Below are 24262 nucleotides of genomic sequence, written 5' to 3' on the forward strand. Positions count from 1 at the left end.
GAGCGCGAGGGGACAAAGGACTTGACAGAGTGACACCAGGCACCCGGGGCAGTGAGCAGCTGCTGATGGATGCTCAGTAGGGGACTGGCTGTGGCTATGAACTGTGGCAACAGGGAAGTGGGGGGGTCTGGCCCATCTGAGGGGGGAGGGGGAGGATGCATGGGTGTTGATGGTGTTGGTGTTGGTGGTGGGAGGGGCCAGGGTTACCTCCCTCAGTTTGACTGTGGTCAGGAATTCACCTGCTGGCATCCTGTGTGTGTGTGTGTGTGTGTGTGGGGATGTCTTTGACCTTGTCTGATATCACATTCTGTCCCTGAGGCCCAGGAAAGTGCCCCCACCATGGGAAGGGGGGGGAAGGGCACCAAGGCCCAGGCCAGACTTTGGGAGCCAACACAAACCAAGGCGGGGTGTGCTGGGACCCCTGCACCACTGTGGATGCTTCCTGCTACCACCCCATCCCTGAACTCACACCTCTGCCTGCCAGACGTACTACCCCTACTCAGCATCATTGCTCCCCCACCATGGTGAAAACTGTGAGGTGCCTGGCCCCTCTGAGAGATGCTGAATGTTGACAAGCCCCTGCAGGTACCTCTGTGTGCCCCCAGTTGTGCTTCTGATCTGGTTAGTCTGAGCAGCAGAGTATGGACATCTGGGGACTGTGGGGGCTTGTGTGTGGGACGTTGGGGTGGTCTGAGGATGAGTGGGAGCCCCGAGATGGCAGGCCCTGCTCTCCACAGCCCTGGTTCCTTAAAAAAACTTGATGTCCACATGACATTTTCCTGGGTAGCCGTGTGGCCCATATGCTGGCAGGGACTCCTGGCACCATAGCCAAGTGACTGGACCGGAATCGGAGCATCAGAGAAGACACACTGCCAAGTGACTTGGGCAGCAGAAATGGGGGTTACAGGGCTCCTGCTCTCAGCCCGCACAAGTCTGGCTCCCACAGTCCTCGGTGGCCACCTCCGGCTGGCCCAGAGACCCCGCAGTACCTCTAAATGTGGTCCCTGCAGCCAGGCCCCATCTGCATCGCTGTTGATCCTGGCAGTGGATGCCCGGCTCAGGCCCCAGGGCTCCAGCGGGCAAACATTTGGTGCCGCCCTAATTAGCCCAGGTGGCAGCGGCTACAGATCTGGGGTCGGCTCTGGTGTTGTGCCTTTCTGGAAAGATCAACTGGGGCTGTTGGATCATCTGTTCTGGCATCACCCGGAGGGTTCGAGATGGGCACGTCAGCCCCGTGGGGAGCTGAGAAATATCTCGGGAGCTTGGTCCTGTCCTATGGGGGTGGGATGAGGGACCAACCGTCCCTAGGAAGCTGCGTGGCGTGAAGAGAAACTTGCTCATCTGTTTCCATCCTGGAGTGGGGGCTGCTACTGTCCCAGAAAGCCACTCACTTGGCCCTGGCCTCCGGGGCCCTGAGTGGCTTGGGCCACTGCACATGAGTGTCTGTCTGTTTGGGGACTCTGGCTCCCTCGAGGAGCAGCTGGAGGTGGCGCGGGATCTGCAGGGACAGATGGCTTCAGAGTTGCCTCCGGAACTGCGCCAGACATGTGACACTTGGCAGGTCACACAGGCCCGGCGCCCGGGGTGGCCTGGGGGTTGGAGCCAGCAGGACCGTCATGGAGCTCACTGCCCCCTCCCTGTCACCTACCACAGGGCAATAGAGGAGCTTTGGGACCCCCTGCTGCCCCTGCCTAGGCTTGCAGGATCCCCCTGTGCTCCCCAGCCTGGCCCCATCTCCCCCCTCTCTACTCTCCTTCTGTCCATGGGGGACATTCCAGCTATGGCAGTGCCCCTGGATTGGTACTGGGACCTTAACAGTGTGGATCATTCCTCCCTGCTCATCCCTCACTGCTCTGTGCGTCTCCGCCCATCACCATTCTTGGCAAGCCCTTCCTGACCTCACATCCTTCACCAGTATCCTTGATGCCTGGGATCTGGGTCTGCTCACATCCTCCCTATGCTGCCTGGGCCCACTCAGAGCCCCGCGCTGGGAAACTGGAACAACAAATCTCTAAGCACAGCCACTCTGAGTCAGAGGTGCTGAGCAGTTCTTGGAGGCCCAAGTGTGGGGCTCACTCACAGCGGCTGCCTGGCCAGAGGGATGGACCCAAGAGAGACTGTCCTGCCTGCCTAGCAGCTGCCAGTCTACAGCCTGCTGGGCACCTGGGGAGAGTCCCATCATGTGAACCCCTGTCCAGGGGGGAAGAGCACAAGGCAATGGGCAGTGAGGGGAGCAGCAAAGATGAGGGGAGTCTCAGCCTGTATCCCCAAAACAGACTCCTGACCCTCACACCTGGGCCTCACATCCTTCCTGGGTCCATACATGATGCCAGGAATCGAACCCAGTGCAGCCATGCAGGCAGGCGCTCTCCACTGTGCTGTAGCCTCCCACTTTCCTTACTTTATCAGGACCCTTGTGGGGGAGACTTGGTTAGTGCTGAAGGCCAGTGCAGCACTGGAGGCTCTCCAAGGCCACCCTTGGCTGTGCAGAGTTGGGGTCCGACCTGGGCCCCCCATGTGCCTGGCCTTGTGCCCACCCCCTAGCAGAACTGTGCTCTCCATTCCCTTTCTCTATTTGTCAGAGTCTCCTTTTCTGCCTTTCCCTTCTGTGCTGGCCACCTCCATCCCCTCATCCTACATTCTGTATCCTGCTGTCACCCCTGACGGGGTGTCTCCTGACTGGGACCCCGGGAGGTCCTGCTGGGAATCAGGGTGCACACTGGCGAGTCAGCTGGCACCTCTGCACCTGTTCCTGTGCCACCAGGGTGGGCACCACTCCCCTCCTAGCAGAGCTGCGGGCAGCCCCCGAACAGCTGTTTACAGCCCCCCTAAATCTGCACACCCTCTGCTTCAATCTCCTGTCCCTGAATGTTACAGGGGAGGAGGTCCTTCAGGAAGGGAGAGAGGAAATCAGAGAGAGCGAGGGGAGGAGAGAGAGTGAGGGGAGGAGAGAGAGCGCTCGAACGCACACTCTAATCTTCCCTCTCTGGTGAGGCTTCCAGGAGTCCCAATTAATCATTATTAATTTAATCCGGGATGGCGCAGAGTCTGCCTGACGAGAGATGGGCACCATCTATCCACCTGCTCGGGGGAGCCTACCCCAATACTGCAGGCGGCATTGATGGATCCTAGCTTGCCCTGCCCACCCACTGGGATTCAGGGTGTTCAAGGACAGTGGGGGAGGGGGACCAGCCACAGATAAAGCTCTGGCCCCCACTGTGGTGTCCACTCTGCCCCAACCACACATTTCACAGGAGTCTGCAAGGTCCTAAGGACACCCCCCCACACACACACCTGCAAAAGGCCTGGGGGGGGTCTGCATTATTTTTGGGGGTAGGTGATACACCCCGCAGTGCCCAAGGCTCCTCCAGGCTCCATGCTCAGAAGCAGGTATGTGGGGATGCAGACCAGGAACCCCAAGCCTTTCACCTGTCTTCCCAGTTTCCCTATCTGCTTTGTTTCTGTTTTTTTGGGGTCATATCCGGCAGCATTCGGGGACATACATACCCAGCTCTGGGCTGTGGCTTCATCCTAGTGGTGCTTAGGAGACCACGTGCTGCTCAAGACTGAACTCTGGGCCTGTGTCTGCCTTTTTTTTTGGGGGGGGGGGGGGTTGGGTCATACTCGGCAGCGCTCAGGGATTACTCCTGGCTCTGTGCTCAGAAATCACTCCTGGCAGGCTTGAAAGACCATATGGAATGCTGGGATTTGAACCACCGTCCTTCTGCATGCAAGGCAAATGCCCTATCTCCATGCTATCTCTCCGGCCCCTGTGTCTGCAATTTTTGTTTGTTTATTTGTTTTTTGGTCACACCCAGCAGCATTCCAGTTACTCCCTGAGTGCTAAGGTGCTCCCAGTCCTCAGGAATTACTCCTGGGGGACTCAGAGAACCCTATGGGATGCACGGAATTGAATGCCCTCCTCACTGTGTTCTCACTCCAGCCCATGTTTACCTTTTACCTGCAGCTGATTGCAACCCAGGCCCTGGTGCCAGGCAAGAGAGGCTGCAGGCACCACTGTGGCAGGCAGGTGCCATGCCGGCAGTTGTAGTGACTTTGCTCAGAAGAAAGCAGGGCCCCAGTGACCCCCCTGTAAACTGATGGAAGATGGGGCAGGGCTGGCTTCACCCTGTCCATGCCATAGTGGAGAGGTTGGAGGACTCAGCTTTGTTTCTGGAGTGAGGGGGCACGACCTGGGTGTTAGTTACCCAGGCACTGCATCTCCGGCACACTCCTCACATCCCGGCTAGGTGTCCAGTGATGGGGCTGGCTGAGGGCTGCAGTGCCCAGCGGTCTGAGACATACACTCAGCTGGACCCCAAAGTCGAATTAGAGTCACACAATTGCTCCATGTCTCTCCTGGCCACCCTTCCCTCCTGCCACCAGAGGGTGCTGCTGTCCCCACCCCCAGCTGGACTGTTCTCTGCAGGGACAAGAGTCAGCATGACTGCTCCCAGGACCTGACCTGTGGCCCTTTGCCTACCTCAGCCCTCCCAGTTAACACCTCATTGCTGAGGCCAGAGAGGTGCTGTGGTCCTTCTCAGGCCACACAGCAGAGCATGGGAGCTTCTCACAAGATCAGAAAGTACAACAGGGAGATAGGTGGGGTGGGGTGGGATAGGGATTTGGGGGGGAAGAGAAATTGGCCTTTGGCCCTTCCGGAAGTAATGGGCAGCTTTGGGCTTGGCTGACTGTGGAGGTGCCAGCATTGTGCTGGGTACATATGGGACTCCAGGGGTTTGGACTCATGACTACATGTTTGCTAGGCTAGTGGTGTTAGCCCCTCTAGCCCAGAACCCTTGTTTGTGGCAGCGGCATCCGGGGACACTCCCCATAATCAGTCCCCAACCCCCACCCAAGGTTTTTTCCAGGGGGCCCCCACAACAGTGTGTGTTGGAGATTGTTGCAAATCTTACAGCTGCCAAACTAGGGGATAGATGTCCCAGAGGTTCCCAGGGGTGAGGGGCGCATTTGCAGGGAGGGGGCTTTGCCAGGGCTGAGTGTGGAAAGCTTGTGTTGCTTCAGTGAGAGCTTCATACAGAGTGTGTGGGACCCCACCTGGGTCCAGATCCGACTTCTGGGCTGCCCAAGGAAACAAGTGACACAGCCCAAGGTCCCAGGATCCACCATCCTTGTGTCCAGCCACAGGGATAGGGACAGGCTGGGACGTGGCTAGGAATCTCTTGCAGGCAGCAGCAGGAGTGTTCTGGGCCATGTAGGGGGCAGAACTGTGCAGTAGAACTGTGCCAGGGCTGGGTGTGGACAGAAGTGCCCTCATGGTGCCCTCGTGTCCATCTGGCAAAGGGCCGGAACAAGCTTCAGTTCTGGCAAGAAAACGGATGGAGGAGCGAGTGGGTCGCGGCTGTGCTGACCCTGGGACAGAGTGTCTTTGTGCCCGGGCGGGCGGCTGGCGCTCAGCCACAGGCCGCTGACCTCCCTGCTCCTGCCCTGCCAGGAGGGGACTTGACTGCGGCCCCACACAGGGGGCCCTAGCAGGGCGGTCCCATCTCAAGAGGCCTCAGTTTACCCAATGTCTGAGACCATGGATGGGGTGTAGCTCCTCCCTGATACCCACAGCAGCCTCAGTTTCCCTCCCAGCCTACCACCAGCCCCTCTCCTGCAGCCCTGTGCTGAAGGGGGCAGATAGAGAAAATCCATCTCTCAGGAAGTCAGGCCCTGTGTCTTCCCCCTTCTCCTGTCAGAACAGCTGAGCCCCCAGTTCCAGGAGGGCCCCCTGTCACATCCATCCCATCTGCTGAGATCCTGTCTACAAACAGGTCCCGGGAGCCATGGTCTCGGGGAACACAGAGAAGCAGGTCTTGCATATCCTGGTTGGAGCTAAGACCCCCCACTCTATCCCCTCTTCCACCCCCATCTAGGCTTTGCCCAGCAGTGAACAATGTGGGAGTACTAGGAGCTGCCCTTGCGAGAGGCCCAGTTCACTGAGGTTCCATCCAGGGCAGCCCCCATGGCCAGGAGACACTCAGCTTGTCCTCACCCCAGGAATCCTTCCCAGGGGCTGCTGTGCCTGACCACCCTGGTGGCCAGCAGCCGGGACGCTCGTGGGCTGGGCCCAGGCCAGGCCGTCTCAGCCTTCTGCTCCCATGCACAATGGCCCCTTTCTTGTTGGCTCTGAGGAAGCTGTGGACGCCTTCCACCCTGCCCGCCCTCCTTCCTGTGTCCCCCGCCTTGCCGTGAGGGGTTCGCCTACCCTGCTGGTCACCCCAGACAACTGGTGGGGACATGGGACTGGGAGGGCGGCTGCAGGGACCTGGGTGTTGGGATGGCGGTGAGAGAGTGGCAGTGTCCATTCTGGATCTGCTGCCTTGCACACCTGCTCACGGGCCCTGGGGGGCTGTGAGAAGACAGACAGTCCATATCGTTCTGCAGCCTCCTGGCAGGGGCCCTGTGCAAAATTCCTTTGGCCCTTAGGGGCTCAATTATCTGGTGAAGGTGGGGACGTGATGCCCGCCCAGCCCATGTGACCGGGCCCAGTTTGGGGTGCAGAGGATCTGATGGGTCTCTTGGGTAACTGCAGGCTTTGAAGGAGGCACATAGTCAGGGTTCTTGGTCCTCATTTTCTGAAACTTGTCTACTGTATCCTGGGCCTGACTTGCCCACCGAGCTGTGGCACTGTCCACCGAGTTGTCCCCGCCCACCGAGCTGGCTGCTCATTGAAACAGCTCTGCCCCTGAACTGCTCCGCCCACCAGTCACCCCAGTCTTTGGACTGGCCCCGCCCACTAACAGGCCTTGCCCACTGGATTGTCTCCGCCCACTAAGAGGTTCTCCGCCCCATCACAGCATCTCTCCTACTCCCCCATAGTCCAGCTCCAGCCTTATCTCCTTGCACAGGGTTTTCTGGGCCGGCACCTGAATTGGTGGTCTTGGTTTTCTGTGCATCTACCTTGCCGCTGCTTTAGATAGAGAAAACACTCAGGCCCAGGCTTACCACCTCAGCATTCTCAGAGGTAGCCTACTAGGCCACTGTGGGCTGAAGGCTCAGCACCAGGAACCTCTGACGGCTCAGAGAAACCGCTGGTCAGTGGGGTCTGCGTGGTCAGGCGCGAGATTTTTCCAAAAGCTTTGCAGCAGCAAATTCAGCGCCTGCCACGAAGGGAGCAAGTGGAAACGCGTCAGGGAGTACGTGTGGAACCCGCCTCTCAGTCTGTTTGCTAAAGGGCATGAGTGAGACCGTGCTTGTTTGTTTGTTTTGATTTGGGGCCATGCCTGGTGGTGCTCAGAGCTGACTGTTGGCTCTGGGCTCAGAAATCATGGCCTTGGGGCCGGGCGGTGGCGCTGGAGGTAAGGTGCCTGCCTTACCTGCGCTAGCCTAGGAGACGGACCGCGGTTCGATCCCCCGGCGTCCCATATGGTCCCCCAAGCCAGGAGCGACTTCTGAGCGCATAGCCAGGAGTAACCCCTGAGCGTTACCGGGTGTGGCCCAAAAACCAAAAAAAAAAAAAAAAAAAAAGAAATCATGGCCTTGGCAAGCTTTGGGGAACCATACCAAGTGTGGGGATCGAACCTGGGTTTGCCCTGTGCGAGGCACCTTCCCTGCTGTCCTTCCTTTGGCTCCGGCCTTACTATGAGATGCCCTTGGCTTCAGAGCCAGGCTTGCAGAGTGGCTGAGCAGATGTTGTTCCGCCCTCCTTCGAGCTTCTTTTCATATGGGACACTGGGGGGGGTCAAACCATGGTTCATCCTAGATTAGCACATGCAAGGCAGATGCCCTACCATTTGCGCCAGTGCTCTGGCCCCTCCTGTGAGCTTCTTGGGACAAGTTGTTCTGTGCAAGGGACACCCTGGTTTTGTTGAGGAGGTGCTCATTCTGGGCACTGGAGGGAGCTGTTCAGAGATGAGGGGTGAGCACGTGACCATGAGGCCAGCAGGGGGGCCCCTGCTAGAGCCCCCCCTGGAGCCCTTCTGTAGAGACTTGGGGAATAACCTGGGGTCTGAGAAGCAAATTAAGAGACATAGAGCCCAAGAGCTTGGATGTTTCATCCCCTCTCCCCCCAACCCCTGGGGCTTTTCAGGTGTCACAGTGCAAAGTGGCTCTGGGCTGCCTTTTGTCCTGTGCCACGGGGAGGCAGGAGGCGGCACCTCCTGGCACCGGGAGCCGATCTCTCATCAGGAATGTGAGGTGTGCAAGCTGACGCCGGCAGGTGTTTCTCTGTCCTGCTTAGGTAACTCAGTCCGCCTTGGCTGTGGCCCAGGGCTGTGTGGGCAAGTCTTTGCCAAGTCTAAATATTGAATGAGCTGCACTTGGGTCAACAGTGATCACCGAGGCCCCAGGGCTTGCTCCTGGGCTCCAGTATGGCAGGCGATTGCTGAGTGGGGGTGAGACAGCTGCAGAGGACCCTTTGTCCACCAGACTTCTCCTCTACCCTGGCACTTACCCCTGTACCGGTGAGGTGGCAGAGACCAGCCCTGGCCAATGGGCCTGAAGCAAGGGAGCTGCCAGGTTTAAGAAAACAAGCAACAGGGGCCGAGAGATAGCATGGAGGTAGGGTGTTTGCCTTGCATGCAGAAGGATGGTGGTTCGAACCCCGGCATCCCATATGGTCCCCCGAGCCTGCCAAGAGTGATTTCTGAGAATAGAGCCAGGAGTAACCCCTGAGCACTGCTGGGTGTGACCCAAAAACCAAAAAGGAAGGAAGGAAGGAAGGAAGGAAGGAAGGAAGGAAGGAAGGAAGGAAGGAAGGAAGGAAGGAAGAAAATGCAGTTAAGACAGATAAAGGACAACTACGAGAAGGAAGGAAGGAAGGAAGGAAGGAAGGAAGGAAGGAAGGAAGGAATCCAGGGTCACACAGCACAGCCTGGTAGGAAGGAAGGAAGGAAGGAAGGAAGGAAGGAAGGAAGGAAGGAAGGAAGGAAGGAAGGAAGGAAGAAAATGCAGTTAAGACAGATAAAGGACAACTACGAGAAGGAAGGAAGGAAGGAAGGAAGGAAGGAAGGAAGGAAGGAAGGAAGGAAGGAAGGAAGGAAGGAATCCAGGGTCACACAGCACAGCCTGGTAGACCTAGAGTCCAGAATTTCCATCACATCCCACATGTGATGTCTTATACCGACAATCTTAAACCTACCGACTGTCTTAGACTGACAATCATAGGAAGGACGAAAGCAAACACAGACAGAATCGCCTGTCTGGGCTGTCTTCAACCAGGCTAAGCTTTTACATATCAAAGGGCCTCGTGGCTGATGGTGCACAAGTCTGTGAAATGCATTTATCTCAAAGATCCTCCTCTGGGAGAGGCCTCCGAGATGAGAGAGAGAGGGGACAGGACGCTCACAGGGAGGGCATTCCCTCTGCGTCGATGGCTTCCCCGCCAGGAAAGGCCCCTCTCTTGAGTCTCTGATTTATCTTTGTACCTAAGTGTGGCATATCTAGTGCATAAATGTGCAGATGCGACATGGGGGGGGGGGGGAAAGCACCGTCTTGCGGAGCATATGTGGGTTTGACCTCCAGCAACTGCCTGGCACCCGTGTGCAGTGTGGGGACCATGCTCAGTGCCCGGAGACCGCTCTGGACAAGACAGGGCAGGTGGCAGCAGGTGTGAGTTGGGGCTGGGCTCTGTTGCTGCTGCCAGCAGGGCCTGCTAGGTCTGTAAGCATTCTGATTGGTTCTGCACCTATAGGAGTTCTGATTGGACTGTGCTTCTAAGGAGTTCTGGTTGGTCCAACCTGTGAGCATTCTGATTGGTCCAAACCTATTGGTCCAAACCTGTGCGTCTAGGAGTTCTAATGGGTCCAAAGCTTCTGATTGGTCTTCACCTAGAGATGTTCTGATTGGTCTGTGCTTGCATGAGTTCTTCTGATTGGTCTATAGCCATTCTGATCTCTGTAGCTGAACCAAATTGGTCAGTATTGATAAATGTTTGACACTGACTAGTCTGCATCTGACTTGGTATCCAGCCACTCATGAGGATGCCTTCTTGGCCCTCTTCCCCACTCAGCGCCCTCCCAACTGGTGCCAGGAAAGGGGAGGGGAGAATCCCAGGGCTGTCATTTCTTGGCCCCCCTCTGCATCAGCTCAACCTGTGATATTGACTTCATTCTCCTATACTAACAGCTTCCCAGTTCTCCATGAGCAGCCAGTAAATAGCACTTGCTTTGGGGCTACATTGGATGGTGCTCCAGGGCTGACCCCAGCCATTGCTCCATTCCAAAGCTATGCTCTCAGCAGTTCCAGGGACCATGAGGTGCCAGAATTAACTAAGGCTTCCAGCACCAGAGTATACACACCAACCCGTGAGCCAGGGACATATAAGAAACCCTGGGGGCTAAGACAGTAGTAGTACAGCAAATAGTCACTTGCCTCTTATGCGTGTAGCTGGACTGACCTGGATTCCACCCGTGGTCCCCTCAATCTGGCTGGGGTGATTTCTGAGTGCAGAACCAAGAGTAATCCTGGAGTACAGCCCAGTGTGACCCCAAAACAACAAATAATGAAAGAACAAGGCTAAGGGCACCCCCATATCTGCCTGGGGCGCCTGCCCTGGGAAATCTGATGTGTCTGAGGGTCAGAGAGTAGGCCTGGAGCCCTGGCAATACTGTCTGAGTTGCTCCAGCCTCTCCTTCTGTTCTGACATTTAGATAAATGCCCAGGGCGGGGGTGGGGGTGGCAGGTCCCAAAGCCAATTAAAATACCAGCTCTCCAGGGAAATGCCGGAAACGTGGGTGTGTGACTCAGAGCTGCGGGCAGTGGAGCCTGGGTGGGATGTGCTGGGATCCTCAGAGAAGCTTCCAGATGCAGTAGGGTCTCCACAAGGCTATTTGGGGTGTTCATGCCCTGGCAGGTGAAATGGCGGCCCCCAGACTCCGCCTGTGACAGCAGATCAGCTGGGCCCCCCAGCCGCAGGTCATCCAGAGCCAGAGCCTGGGAGGGACCCGCCCGGCAACTCCCTGACATGCTTGTTCCCAACTGGAGGGTGGGACAGTGGAGGGTAAGCACTAGCAGACAAGATGTGAGGCCATAGGTTCCTGTGGATTTGTTTTTGTTTTGTTTTGTTTATGGGGCCCAGGGCTCATTCCAGGCTCAGTGCTCCAGGCTTACTCCGGGTTTTGTGCTTAGGCTCACGCTTGGCTCTTTGCTAAAGGTTCACTCCTAGCTCTGTGCTCAGGCTTCACCTAATTTTTTTTTTCCCCAGCCCCAGTGTTCACTTCTGACTCTGCATGCTCAGGGCTCACTCCTGGGCCTGTGCTCTGGGCTCACTCCTGCAGGGCTGACAAATACTTGTAGTGTCGGGGATCTAACTGGGGTCAGCTACGTGAGGCACCTTAGCCCCTGTACATCTCGCCCAAGAGCGGATCCCTTTGGTCTCAGCCTTAGGCCTCAGAGCCTGTCCTCAGGGCTGCCCTGGGGGCTTGTCTTGGTTCCTGCTGGCGCCAGTTTCCTCCAGCTGCTCCTTCTACTGCTGACTCCCAGGCAGAGGGAGGTGATGAGGCTGAGCTTGGGCCACTGTTCCTCCATCCTGAGTCCTTTCTCCCTACATAGAACTGACTGACCACATGATCACACACACGTGTCACACATTTATACACACTACATGTGACGCACACGCACATTCCCTCACATGTGAACACACAAGCACCCATATTTATACATACACATATACACTCGCGCACGCACACGCTTTGCTCGCTCATGCGCTGTGCCCCATGGGAGCAGCAGGAGGCTCTCGTGGGCACTGATGGTGAGTTTTCTGTGGTCCTGAAGGGCTTGTGCTGAGCGGGGATTAGGCCACAGTCAGAGACTCGTCTGACTGGCCCAGGGATCACGGGCCACTCCATGGGAGATTTTTTCTGTCTTTCCAATATCTAGCAGTTCACGGCCCCTGTGACTCTCTACACCAGGAGCTGATTCATGATCTCCCCTGCCAGTGCGCAGGTTTCTCCCTGCTGAGAGTACAGCAGGGGCTTCTCTGGCCCTGGGGTCGGAGTGTGGCTGGATCTCCTGGCTGTTCCACTGTGGAGACAGGCCTAGGTGGTTTCTTCCAGCCTCTTCCTTGGGACTGTGGACTCTCCTCTCCACTGCTCGAGGCCACGCCCCTGCTTGGCCATGACCTTCTCTGGTCTGTGTTACCTCATCTTTGTTCACTTTCACCACAGTGGGTGACCCCATAGTGGTGAGACCCCAGCACTTCAGATTCCAGTCCCAAATGGAAAAGCCTTGGACTGACTCAGCTTCCCCTCTGTAGTGGGGGCTGAGTCAGGGGGGTGTCAGGGGTACCTTACGAAGTCAGGGGTATCTCCCCAAGCAGCTGGACCAGAGCCCTTAGCACCAATCACCATTCCTGTCTCCTCTTTGACTTTCTCCTGATCTGCATTATCTTTCTTCTCTCTTTCTCCAAAGCTCTGGCCATCCCTGGGCCTTTGCACCTGATGGACCCTCCCTAGCACCCCCAGAAGTGCCCCTCACTGCTGCTGTTTTGGTTGGGCTTTTGGGGAGATACCAGCACCCCCAAACCCCATGCAAGGGTCTGCTGTGGCTGAAACTCAGGCCCTTAGTGCAGGGCCAACCCCGCCCATCCCCTCTCTGTTCTCTATATTATAGGTTTATTTTCTGCCTGTGGGCCCCGACTTCCTACTGTCTGTCCTTGCTCCCAACAGATCCTGTTTCCCCCACACCTCACACCTCTCAGCCCAGCAGTCAAGTCTGGGGGGTATGGGTGCAGGCCAGGTGGGGGGGCTCAGCAGAGGCTGCAACTCCTAGTTGCCTGTTTCCTGAAAGCGAGGGGGGGCAGGGCTCTACAACTGGCCCCCGAACAACCTTGTATAACCACGACCTCTGTCCCTAGATAAGGCTTCAGGCACCGCTACCGGAACTGGCCGTTCTGCCCTGGGCGTTTCCCCCACCATGCCAGTGACCACAGTGGATCTGGGCGCTCATTGCCTGGGGCTGGCCCTGGCTCCCCACTCTGGCAGGGTTGAGGGCCTGGATGGGCCAAACTTTGGGCCGCTGAGCACAGTGTCTGCTTCCAAGTTCAACACCCGATGGCTGACAGCCAGGCCCGGGTCACATGTCCCTTGTCCCATCCAGGAAGCTGGGTCTCTGGCCCACCTGGTGCCAGGCCAGGGCAGTTGGGGTGAGGAGTCAGAACCCAGGCTGGACGGGGAGAAGCAGACCCCTCTGGGACACTGAGCCCTGTGACCATTGTCAGCCCTGTTGGGAAGAAGATCCAGTGCCCACATGCTGGGTTCTCTCGGGGAGCCTGGCCCTGCTCTGGGTTGTGTCATGTTGTTTTTTCCCCCTGCACGCTGAACCTCCCTTTACTGCCTTGTAGGCCACAGACAGTCCTGGGGGATCCCCAAGCTCTGGAGGAGATGGCATCTCCCGCACATAGGAAGGTTCACCGCCCACACACCACACCACACCCCCTCTGTGCCTCTGTGCCGGCTGTGCCAGAAGCAGACAGCAGCTGCTGGGGGTCCCCAGAGGCTTCTGGGGTGCCTATGAGAAACGTTGGCGCTGCCAGTGAAAGCACAACAGGGCCATGGGGCCAGCTCCCCACACAAGCAGGCGCGGAGTGTACTGGGCCCCACATGGCCCTCAGCTCTCAGCACGCTGTCCCCCTAAAGCCCCCCTAAAGCTCCACTCTTGCTGCCAGCAGGATCTGAAGAAGGGGGGGATTAACTGCAGCCCAGAATTCCCCACACCTCATTTATGTAAAACAAGACAGAATGTTCTAGAATAGTCCTCCTTGGCTCCCTGCCTGCCCGTGGGGCCCTGGCTGGTTTGAGGGTAGAGGCGGCTCCTGACCCATTTTGGTCGTCTGGGGGGACACTGAGACTAGGGCCATGTGGTTCTCTCACCCCTCCAACTCTGTCTTCTGCACAAGTCTTAGCTACTGGCCAGGTCCTGCAGCTCTGTGGGGGGTCAGCACCCTGTGGCCACCAGCCAGCACCTGTTTCCTGGTTTGTACCACACACACAGCATCCACCTGCCCACCGAGAAAAGGACCTGTGAGATGCCTGCCCAGGGCTGGGGCATCACCTGGCCAGGGCCGAGGCTGCTGGGGCAAGCAGGGACAGTTCTTGGGACTCATTAGGTTGAGGAGGGCCCAGGTAGGGGGGCAGCTGCCTGGTTATTATTGGCTCCGCCTAGTCCCCTGAAGGCAATGTCTACTAATTACAGAGCATCCAGAGCCTGCACAGGCCTGGGGCAAGTCCTGGATCCCCCAACCCACATTGTGGGTTTACCTGGGCCAGGGAGAACCCTGGCCTGAATGGTGCCCCCAGTATGTCCTTATTCTCATCCCCAGAACTGCCTGTGAGAGGCCCTTCTGTGGCTCTTTGGGGTAACTCTAACAAGTCCTGAAGATGGTCTTGGATGGGCGTGGATGGGATAAAGGGAAGGTACAAACAGGGAAGTGACCAGGACTGGGTCCCAGAAGGTCTTTCCACATGGGGGGGACACATGAGGTATGGCCCTTCACATGGGGAGACCATGGGGAAGACAGAGGGAGTTCGGGTGTCTCTCAGCAGACCCCCCCCCCTTTCACCCCGCCCTGCCTTAACCTGGGAGTCACTGGTTCGAGTCCCTGCTCTGCTCTCTGACCTGGCCATACCCCAACCTTCTGAGTTTTCCCTGGGCGCTGTAGTGTAGACATGGGCCCCCAGTGGCAGTGAGTGCCCTTGATTTAACTTCATGGCTGTTTTCTGCCTATGGAGCTTCCCACCCAGACTCATGGTTGGGGCAAGTTGGGGTCCACTCCTGGGGTCCTCTCCTCTGGTCATTGGGGACCCCCTGGGCTTTGTCTGGGGCAATAGGAAGATCCTTCCAGTACTGACACCTGCCCGCTATGGGCGTGACTTACCCAGGAAGAAAAGCCTGGTGTAGGACCCTGCCTGTGTCAGCCATCAAGTGGGGCCACTGCTCCAGGCCATCCTGGGTGTCATGGGGAGGTGTCACAGATCCCAGGATCCTCTTGCTGTTCTCAGCCTGAGAACATCTTCCCTGGGAACATGCTAATCCCTTTACCACTGGATACCCCCACAACCCTTTGACAGTGAGCCCTGAGGTGAAGGGAGTGGCCCAGGGCCACACAGCAGGGTCCCAACCCAGCCCCCAATCCACCTCTGCAAGGGTTCATGTGTGTGTGTGGGGGGGGGAGAAGCCTATTCACAGTAGAGTGGATGTGTGCGGGGGGGGCCCCCACAGTGCCTCTATTTATCACCTGCCAGAGGATCTCTGTCCTCACATGAGGGACCAGGTCTCTAGACAGGGTCAGCTCCCCGCCTCGCTCTTCTGTCCCCACTGCTGGTCCTCAAACACTGAGCTCTGGGGGGATTGAGTCTGGCCCTTGGTGGCTGCCCATGGGTTGAGAACCCTCAGTTCTCTGAGCCCATCTCATTCCACCCCATTGGGTCGACCCCCATATTTACTAGCTCTGCCCTCAGCCCCTCTTGGATTGGTGTCCCTGGCCCCAGGAAAGAAAACTTAGGTCCAAGAGAGAAAGATGCAGAATGGTCTCACTCATCTATGGGTTTTAAGAAAAATGAGACATTCTTGGGCCCGGAGAGATAGCACAGCGGCGTTTGCCTTGCAAGCAGCCGATCCAGGACCAAAGGTGGTTGGTTCGAATCCCGGTGTCCCATATGGTCCCCCGTGCCTGCCAGGAGCTATTTCTGAGCAGACAGCCAGGAGTAACCCCTGAGCAACGCCGGGTGTGGCCCAAAAACCAAAAAAAAAAAAAAAAAAAATGAGACATTCTTGCAATAATAATTTTCAGACACAAAAGAGAGGAGGGCTGGAAGTTGCAGCTCACCTCATGAAGCTCACCACAAACAGGGATGAGTTTAGTTAGAGAAATAACTACATTTTGAACTGTCCTAATAATGAGAATGTATGAGGGAAATAGAAAGCCTCTCTAGGGTGGGGAGGAGGGAGATTTGGGACATTGGTGATGGGAATGTTGCACTGGTGATGATGAGTGGTGTTCTTTTTTTTTTTTTTTTTTTTGGTTTTTGGGCCACCCGGCAGTGCTCAGGGGTTACTCCTGGCTGTCTGCTCAGAAATAGCTCCTGTCAGGCACGGGGCACCATATGGGACATTGGGATTCGAACCAACCACCTTTGGTCCTGGATCGGCTGCTTGCAAAGCAAACGCCGCTGTGCTATCTCTCCGAGCCCTGGGTGGTCTTTACATGACTGAAACCTAAACACAATCATGTATGTAATCAAGGTGTTTAAATAAAATATATATTAAAAAGATAAAAAGAAAACTTAGGTCTAGCAGTCAGGGATGGTCAGCAGGGACAGGGCAGCCCTGTGATGTTACATTCAGCTCTGAGGGGCCACATCGCCAGGGCAGGTCTATACCCTAGACTCAGCACCTGGCTCCCCCCAAAATGGGGGCCTGCACCCCTTCCTCTGGGCTGGGGTACATGTAGGCCCGTTCTCTAGGCAGCCTCACTTCCATGACTAGGTGACCTCCATACCTCCCACCTCACAGCCTTTGGGAGGGTATTTGGTGGCCAGGAGAGGTTTCAACAGGCTAGTGCGTGTGCGGGAGTGGTGACAGCACTTTCAGGTTCTGGAGGTGACAATCCACACTGCAGGACACCATCCATGACGGACTCTGGGGACATCCTCACTGCCTGAACCCACTCCAGGACTCATGCAACATCATCAGGCTGTGTGTCGCTGCAGGAATAGATATCAGGGAGCAGCGCCTGCAACAGGGCAATGTTTGGGTCAAGAGTCAGTGCCTGGGTCAAAGGGCAGCGCCTGCATTGGGGGGGTCAGTGCTTGGGTCAAGGGTTAGAGCCTGGGTCAAAGGCCAACCATGGGGGCAGGGTCAGCTCCTGGGACAGCACCTGATATTGGGCAGGGCACGCCCTGTGCCCATCTGGGCATTAGGAAGCTTCAGCCCCAGATGGAAAGTCGAGGGGAGCCCATGTGTGTCAGGTCAGAGTAGAGGAGGTCTCTCATTTCTGGGGTGTGGGAGCCTCATTTCTGGGATGAGGAGGGACCTTCATTTTTGAGATGTGGGACCCTCATTTCTGGGGTGTGGGACCCTCATTTTGGGGTGTAGTCCAGCTTCATTCAGCACCGAGTTGGTCGCAGGGGCATGAGTTTCCTTGCCCTGCCCTGCAGCTCTGCTGCCTTCTGGGACCCTGGGACAGGACAGGGATGGGCTGGCAGCCATGTGTCTCTCTGTGCTGTTGCTCTAGGGTGAGGGAGGTCCTTTGGGAGTCCAGGATTCTCAGGTGTGTCTGGCCTGGGGGACATGTCCTCTGCATCCCCACCATCCTCTCTATGCACAGTGGAGCTCCTGGAACTGGGCTCTGCTGGGGCTCTGGTTCCTTTGGGATGTCTTACCCATGTACTCCATGTCCTCGCCCCCAACTGCTGGGGGTCCATGAGCTCTGCCTGTGCTGATTGCTGATGGTCACTGTCATGGGTCTGGCCCCAGTGACAGTAGCCGGCTTGGCACTAATATCCATCACGGCCTCTGCGCCCGGTGCGTGTTTTTAAAGGGTATAATTTCTATCAACTCCAATTAGAGCTATTTTTATTTTTGTCACCCTGAAGAATTTCCTTGCGGTTAAGCTGCCGTCTCTCACTGTAATACCCCTGCAAGGGCTGGGAGGAGATTAATAGTCTAGTGATGGCCCGGCTAATGCGCTGTCAGAGTGATGGACCGGGGCTGCCGCCACCCTGCCCGCTAATTATGTCCCCTGCCCACAATAGTGGGCACAGCCCTGGGGCGCAGAGCCCTGCACACCTGGGCCAAAGCCCATGGCCATCCAGGACCACCACATCTGTCTCTGCCATCATTCAGCAGCCCCAGGGCAGTCATCTGCCATCTTCCTGCTGTGTGGCCTTTGCTGATGTCTCAGGATCTCTGATTTGTGTCTGGCCCGGGAGCTGGAGAAGCTTTCTGAGAGCCCCAGCTGGGGGGAAGGCCTGGGGCTGGGGTGTAGGGGAAACCTGGGGGTCCCTCAGGAGCTGGCAGGCAGGTGAGAGGAGCCACAGGGTGAGCAGGGCCTATACACAGGGGGACAGGGATGGATAGACACAGACGGATAGATGGGTGGAGACGGATGGTCAGATGATGGACACATTGAGGGATGGAGACACGGACAGGTGGGTAGGGGCTGGACGGATGGGGGGAACATGCAGAGAGAGGGATGGATTGGCAGGTCACGGATGGAAGTAGATAACGGGAGCCCGTGCTTTGGTGAATGACCACCATGTGCAAACCTTGTCTCTGCACTTTGGGTGAGGATCGAGAAGGCAGGCAGGGATGAGGAAAATGTCACAATCCCAAGGGTGGTGGTCCAGCACTTGTTTATGTATATCGCTGGAGTCTCTGTCCCCCATTTTCTTGAACAATGCTGGGATGGGTCTGGGGAACTGAGCTGTGGCTGATCCCCTGCACCTGCTTCTCAGACTTGGGGAGCTGAGACCAAAGGTGCCGTCGAGCTAGTCTACATTGGGTCCTCTGATCCCAGGAGCCCTGGGTGCTGTTGGCTCAGATCATGGACCTTTCCTGCTGAGAGGCTTGGGCCTGAGGGAGTATCTGTCCCTATATCTCTGTCGTCAGTCTCCTGCCCCCAGCCCGTACCATGGCTCTGAGCTCACTTGCCAGTGTGAAGGTCCGTAAGGCTGAAGTTCTGATGTTCCCTGACCCAAGCCTTGTGAGAACTCCTGTGGCTTCCTCATGTCATGGACCATGGGACCTGGAACCACGGGAAATGGGATCACAGGACATAGAACCATAGGACAATGAGGGTCGCTTGCCCATGGAGACCACTGGCATAGCAAGGACCATGTGACCACAGGGATCCCCGTATAAGCCACACATGGGGACCCCTTTATGGACCCTGAGCCCTGTGTTCTTTCCTCCCTGGAGCCCCCCAAGAGGTGTGATGGTGGGGGCGAGACTTGTGGCATAGCCCCCAGCCCCCCCACCCTCCCTGCCAGCAGATGTACACCCCCCTCTCCTTGCTGTGTGGCAGGAGCCTAATGAGTCCCTGATTACTCATTTGCCGGGTGCTGTGTGTGTTCCGTGCCTAATAACGCTCCAATTACGCCGAGCTCACACTGCTCAGCTAATCACCCCGGAGTGGTCTGTGCCTCTCCCCTGACCTGTGCCGGGGGGGTGGAGGGGTATCTGGGGCCTCAGGGAATTCAGAGCCCAGTTCAGGGGCAGCTGTGCTGGGCAAAGGCCGCTGTGGGGCTTGAGGGGGCCCAGAAAGGGGCAGAGACAGCTCTGCCTGGGGCCCCTTCTGAGCGGATACCTGAGACTAGGCAGGAGGTTGAGGTTCTGCTGGTCCCAGGCCTCCCTCTGGGCCCCCCCTGCCCACCCGAGCTGCTCTTCCTCCTCCTCAGACAAGGGGCCCCACTGTTGGGTGCTGAGACCCTCCCCACTTTTGTCCCTTCTCCCTCCTCAACCTCACCCACCTCCAGCATCTGTCCAGCTGTGCCCTCTGGCCAAGTAGCATTGGCAGAGGAAGTAGCCCATCCTAAGGGATAAGCTGTCAGACTCCAAAAATGTGGGTGCATGGTTACCTTGTGTGGGACTTAACTCTGGGGACCCATGAAATATTCAAAAATTGGAGTTGAGCGATAGCACAATAGGGAGGGTGTTTGCCTTGCAAGTGGCCAACAGGGGCTCAATTCCCAACATCCCATAGGGTCCCCCCAGCCCTCCAGGAGTGTTTCCTGAGCAAGAGCCAGGAGTAAGCTCTGAGCACTGCTGGGTGTGGCCCCCAAACCCAAACCAAACAAACAAAAAACAAAATGTCTGAGAATCGCACTTTCAGGGCACATGGGTTTCATTTCCCCGCAGCAGTTCTGAGAAAGGGTGGTGATGGGTTGAGGTAAGGGAATGATTCTGGCCCAGGGACTGTACTGTGTGTGTTGGGCTATGCACCACTAGTGGCTCACGCTGGGACATAGCCTGAGGAACATGCATTCAGGACTAGTGTTGCTGTGGGGTGGACTCTGACTGTGGAAGGGATGCTTGTGGCCATCACTTCACACAGATCTGGAAGCTTCTGAGAACCCAGCCCCACAGTGCAGGTGGGGGCTGACCTCCTTAGCAATTGTGGTCCCTGTTGCTTCCCCTTTGCTCCCTGAGAACAAGCACAGGGATGTGATAGGGGGAACAATAATATTTATTCTCCCAGACTGGGGGTGCAGGTGGTCTGAGATACCTTCTGTGTCTGGCCCTGAGCCTTGGCGCTGTGTATATTCTTGTGCGCTCAGCCTTGAAAGGTGGAACTGTGGCCCTGGTGCTGTGTATCTCAGAATTCCCTGCTGTGTGCTTGTGAACATTCCTCCATGGCCTGAGCCCAATCAGTGTCTGTAAATGTCTAGATACTTGTAACTTGGGAGGAAGTCGCAGTGGGAAGGTTCTGCCCAGCAGTTGCACTGGGTCCCTTTGTGTCTCCATCTCTGTGTCAGTCACTGTTCTGGGATCTTCCAGCTTCTCTTGGGGGAGAGGGGCTGCTGAGTAACAAGAGTTGTGGGTCCCCTGCTCAAGGGCATCTTCACACATGCTGAGGGCCTATACTCCCTTCCTAGAGAGCCTCAAGCCCTGGATGTCTGTGGAACATCAATGAGTGATTTCCTCTGACCCTACTAGGCATGCTGGCTTAGAAGATCGCCCCATGGGGCCGGGCGGTGGCGCTGGAGGTAAGGTGCCTGCCTTGCCTGCGCTAGCCTAGGACAGACCGCGGTTCGATCCCCTGGCGTCCCATATGGTCCCCCAAGAAGCCAGGAGCAACTTCTGAGCGCATAGCCAGGAGTAACCCCTGAGCGTCACAGGGTGTGGCCCAAAAACCAAAAAAAAAAAAAAAAAAAAAAAGATCGCCCCACATTGACCCTTGAGGCCCGACCTGGCCCTTCCTGACTGTGTGTCTGGGGTTCCATGCAGCATCAGCATAATACCAATCCAACCCTCTAGGCAGTAATTAACAGAGGGGAGCTGGACTGATAGCACAGCTGGGAGAGTGTTTGCCTTGTACATAACCAACCCAGGGTCTATCCCTATCATTCCATAGGGGCCCCTGAGCACCACCAGGAGTGATTCCGGAGTGTAGAGCCAGGAGTACCCCCCCCCAGCACCACTGGGTGTGGCCCCAAAACAACAAAAGAAGAAAATACAAATTAAAAAAGTTGAATGTGTCCTTTCAGTTCCCAGCCTTGGGGACTCAGTAGGGATTAGGACCCCCCCTGGGCTGGGCTGCCCTATCCCTGCACTCATCAGAGCCTGAAGCTTGGGGTCAGCTGCTGACCCATGTCAGTTCTGGGTGTCCTCCCAGGGTGGGGCTGAAGTATGGGGTTGTAAAATAAAAATATCCATGAGTTAGTAAGATCACCCCATATGCCTTATTTCTAATCCCTCAGGCAGACAGGTTTGATGAAGCAGGGTAGCGGTGAGGAAATAAAACCAAGCCAGTGAGTTAAAGGTTCATTGAAGGGGCCAGAGCAATAGCACAGCAGTAGGGCATTTGCCTTCCGTGCAGCTGATCCAGGATGGACCTGGGTTCAGATCCCAGCATCCCATATGGTTCCCCGAGCCTGCCAGGAGCAATTTCTGAGTGCAGAGCTAGGAGTAACCCGAGTGTCACTGAGTGTGGCCCAAGAACAACAACAACAACAACAACAAAACAATAAAAGAAAAATAAAGATTCATTGGAGTTAGTCTGCTTTTTGCTTCCTGGCCTCTCTCCCTGCCATGTGCTGTCTCCTGAGCCCAAAATCAGATTTGTGGGGCTCCGGCCTGCCCAGTGTCATGATATGGATCCCCTAAATTTCAGTGCTTTCAATAATACTTGGTGAACGTAGCCATGTCTCCTGTAACCACCCACAAGCCCTGGGCCATCCTCCTTCCACTCTCCAGCTCCGCACTCAGAGCAGAAGGTGGGGTCTGTGCTGCCCGTGCTGGCCCTGCTGATGGGGTCCAGCTTGTGCCCTCTGGGAGGCCAGTGATGGCCACCCAGAGCCCCTTCCTCCAGTCCCCTCTGCTCATCCTAAGGAACTCAGTTTTCTTGGGCATGAGGAGGGAAGGGGCATGTGTGAGAGGCAAAGAGCATTGCGTGATGTGTCCCAGGGAAGGTTCTGGGGTGAGAAGGTTCAGGAGGTAGGTGGGTGAATGGATTTGCAGGGAGGAGTGGGGTTCAGCCAGTTCATCTTCATCCTAGGCCTGTGGGGCAGTCTCACAGAGGTGTCTATCTGGGCTGCACTTCAGACAGCCCTGGTCCCTAATAGGGGGTACACAGGTAGTGTGTGGGCTGAGGGAGTGAGGATGGCGCCAAGAGTAGGGCCAACCTGGCTCCCGGGGCCTGGGACAGTCTCACAATCACCCACCTGTGTACCTGAGACATGGCCCAAGAAACAGCCATGATGGGCTGGGGAGAGGAGCCAGATTTCCATGGTGGCTCTGGCTGACCTGTGTGTGGCCCCAGGTTCCACAGCGTGAACAAAGGAAGGTCAAAGGACATAGAACCCTGTAACTGCGCCTTCTGAGTGTGGGATAGGGACATTCCCAGGGAACATTTCTAGTCCTCCGTGGCCAGATCAGAGATTGGGTGATGGGGTCAGGGACAGAGTCAGGGGTCAGGGGCTTGATAACCCCAACGCATAGGGCCTTCTGTGTCCCCTGCTCTGCTGTGTGGGGCCTGACCATGGCATGGTCTCACAGTCACTCACTGTTCTCTCTATCCCCCCAGGTCCCGTCTACACCGCTCGAGCCTGTCACAGCCACTGTCCACTCTCCAGCCCAGGAGCCTGTAACCCGGCCAGGGGTCCCTGCTGAGAATCTGCCCCGAGCCCCCTGCACTGCACCAGAGCTGGGGCCCCCACGAACTCAGCCAAGCAGTGTGGACGCCACTGGACCAGACGTTGCAGGCACAGGTAGGTGGTGGTGACGTCAGGAGCTAGACACTGCAGGGGTGACAGCCATGAGGTCTGGGCCCTTAGGGCATGGTGGGTTCCCCCCCATGTCACCTGAGTGCTGTGTCCATGTCACTTCTTTGCACAGGGCTGGTAGGGCTGGTGGGATATGGTCACTGCGGTTTAGGGCTGGGCGAGAGGTCCTGGTTCATGTCTCTCAGGGCCGAGGGGTATCATGGTTTTGCTGGGAGGGGGTCTCTTCAGAGTGTCCAGCAGCTGCCTCGGAGCTGGTCTGTGGCAGCGAGACCCCTTAAGGTGTCCAAGTGTGTGTCCTCAGTTCCCCTTGCGCCATACCACAGAGTCCTTCGGGATCCTCTCTGTTTTGGGGCCCCAGCCCTGATCTTGGGGCACGGGCAAGAGGCTTCTTGTTCCTGCTCTATGCCTCCTTTTCCTTATGTGCAGCGTGAGGGGTGGCAGAGTTGAGGCCTCAGCCAAGCCAGGGCTGTGGCTGCCTCAGTGGTGGAGTCTGAAATGAATCAGTCGAATCAGCATCATCTGGGCCCAGAGGGACAGAAAGACAGTCACAGATGTTTAGACACGGTCACGGTGAGGGACAGTCACAGACCTAGACACGGTCACTCACACGTGAGCACCCCCCACATGCATGTTTTTGCCCACAACTGCCCCCAGGCACTGCCCTGTCCTGTCCCTGCTCATACCCTCTATATATGGGATGTTCCCCAAGTGTGGTGGCTGTGGTGAGTTGTTAGATGCCTTCCTGTCTCCCAGTTCCTTGATTTCTGTGTGCTGGCCTGAGAGAAGCTGCAGCCCTGGTGGCCGTGTTTGCAAGTCACTGGGTCCTTCTCTCCTCCTCACCTGCAAGACATTGCAATTCTTTTTTTTTTTTTTTTTTTTTTTTTTTTTTTTGGGGGGGGGGGGTTACACCCGGCAGCGCTCAGGGGTTACTCCTGGCTCTATGTTCAGAAATAGCTCCTGGCAGGCTCGGGGGACCATATGGGATACTGGGATTCGAACCACCATCCTTCTGCATGCAAGGCAAATGCCCTATCTCCATGCTATCTCTCTGGCCCTGACATTGTGATTCTGATGTCCCCACAGCCACCCTGAAGATTGTTTAGGTTGAGCATGGCTCCCCTGGGCACTGCCCACTCAAGCTCCAGATGCCTCTGTGCTCCCTCAGTGCCACTCAGGGCCTATCCCCACTGCTGTTACAGTGCATGCTTGGTGTGGCCCCAAGGTCAGGCTTTGTGTGTGGCCAGGAGGCACCTGCAGGACAGGCCCCTGAGTACTGGCCCAAGCTCGATATTCTGCATGAGCTGCGGTGCCCTTAATGTCAGTGACATGCCATGGCCCCAGGGACAGGACAGCCAGGCCAGACTGCGTCTCCATCT

At 56.7% G+C, this 24262-nt stretch overlaps 1 protein-coding gene across 1 annotated transcript in view; it reads left to right on the top strand.

Annotated features, from left to right (window-relative positions):
• GSE1 (Gse1 coiled-coil protein) overlaps positions 1-24262 on the top strand; it is a 184567-nt gene that overhangs the window by 41028 nt on the left and 119277 nt on the right. The window contains exon 2 of the mRNA XM_049786705.1: positions 22688-22871. Coding sequence (XP_049642662.1) covers positions 22688-22871 — 184 coding nt within the window. The remainder of the gene's footprint in view (positions 1-22687; positions 22872-24262) is intronic.

The sequence above is a fragment of the Suncus etruscus genome, chromosome 14, assembly GCF_024139225.1.
Source record: "Suncus etruscus isolate mSunEtr1 chromosome 14, mSunEtr1.pri.cur, whole genome shotgun sequence".
Taxonomy (NCBI): Eukaryota; Metazoa; Chordata; class Mammalia; order Eulipotyphla; family Soricidae; genus Suncus; species Suncus etruscus.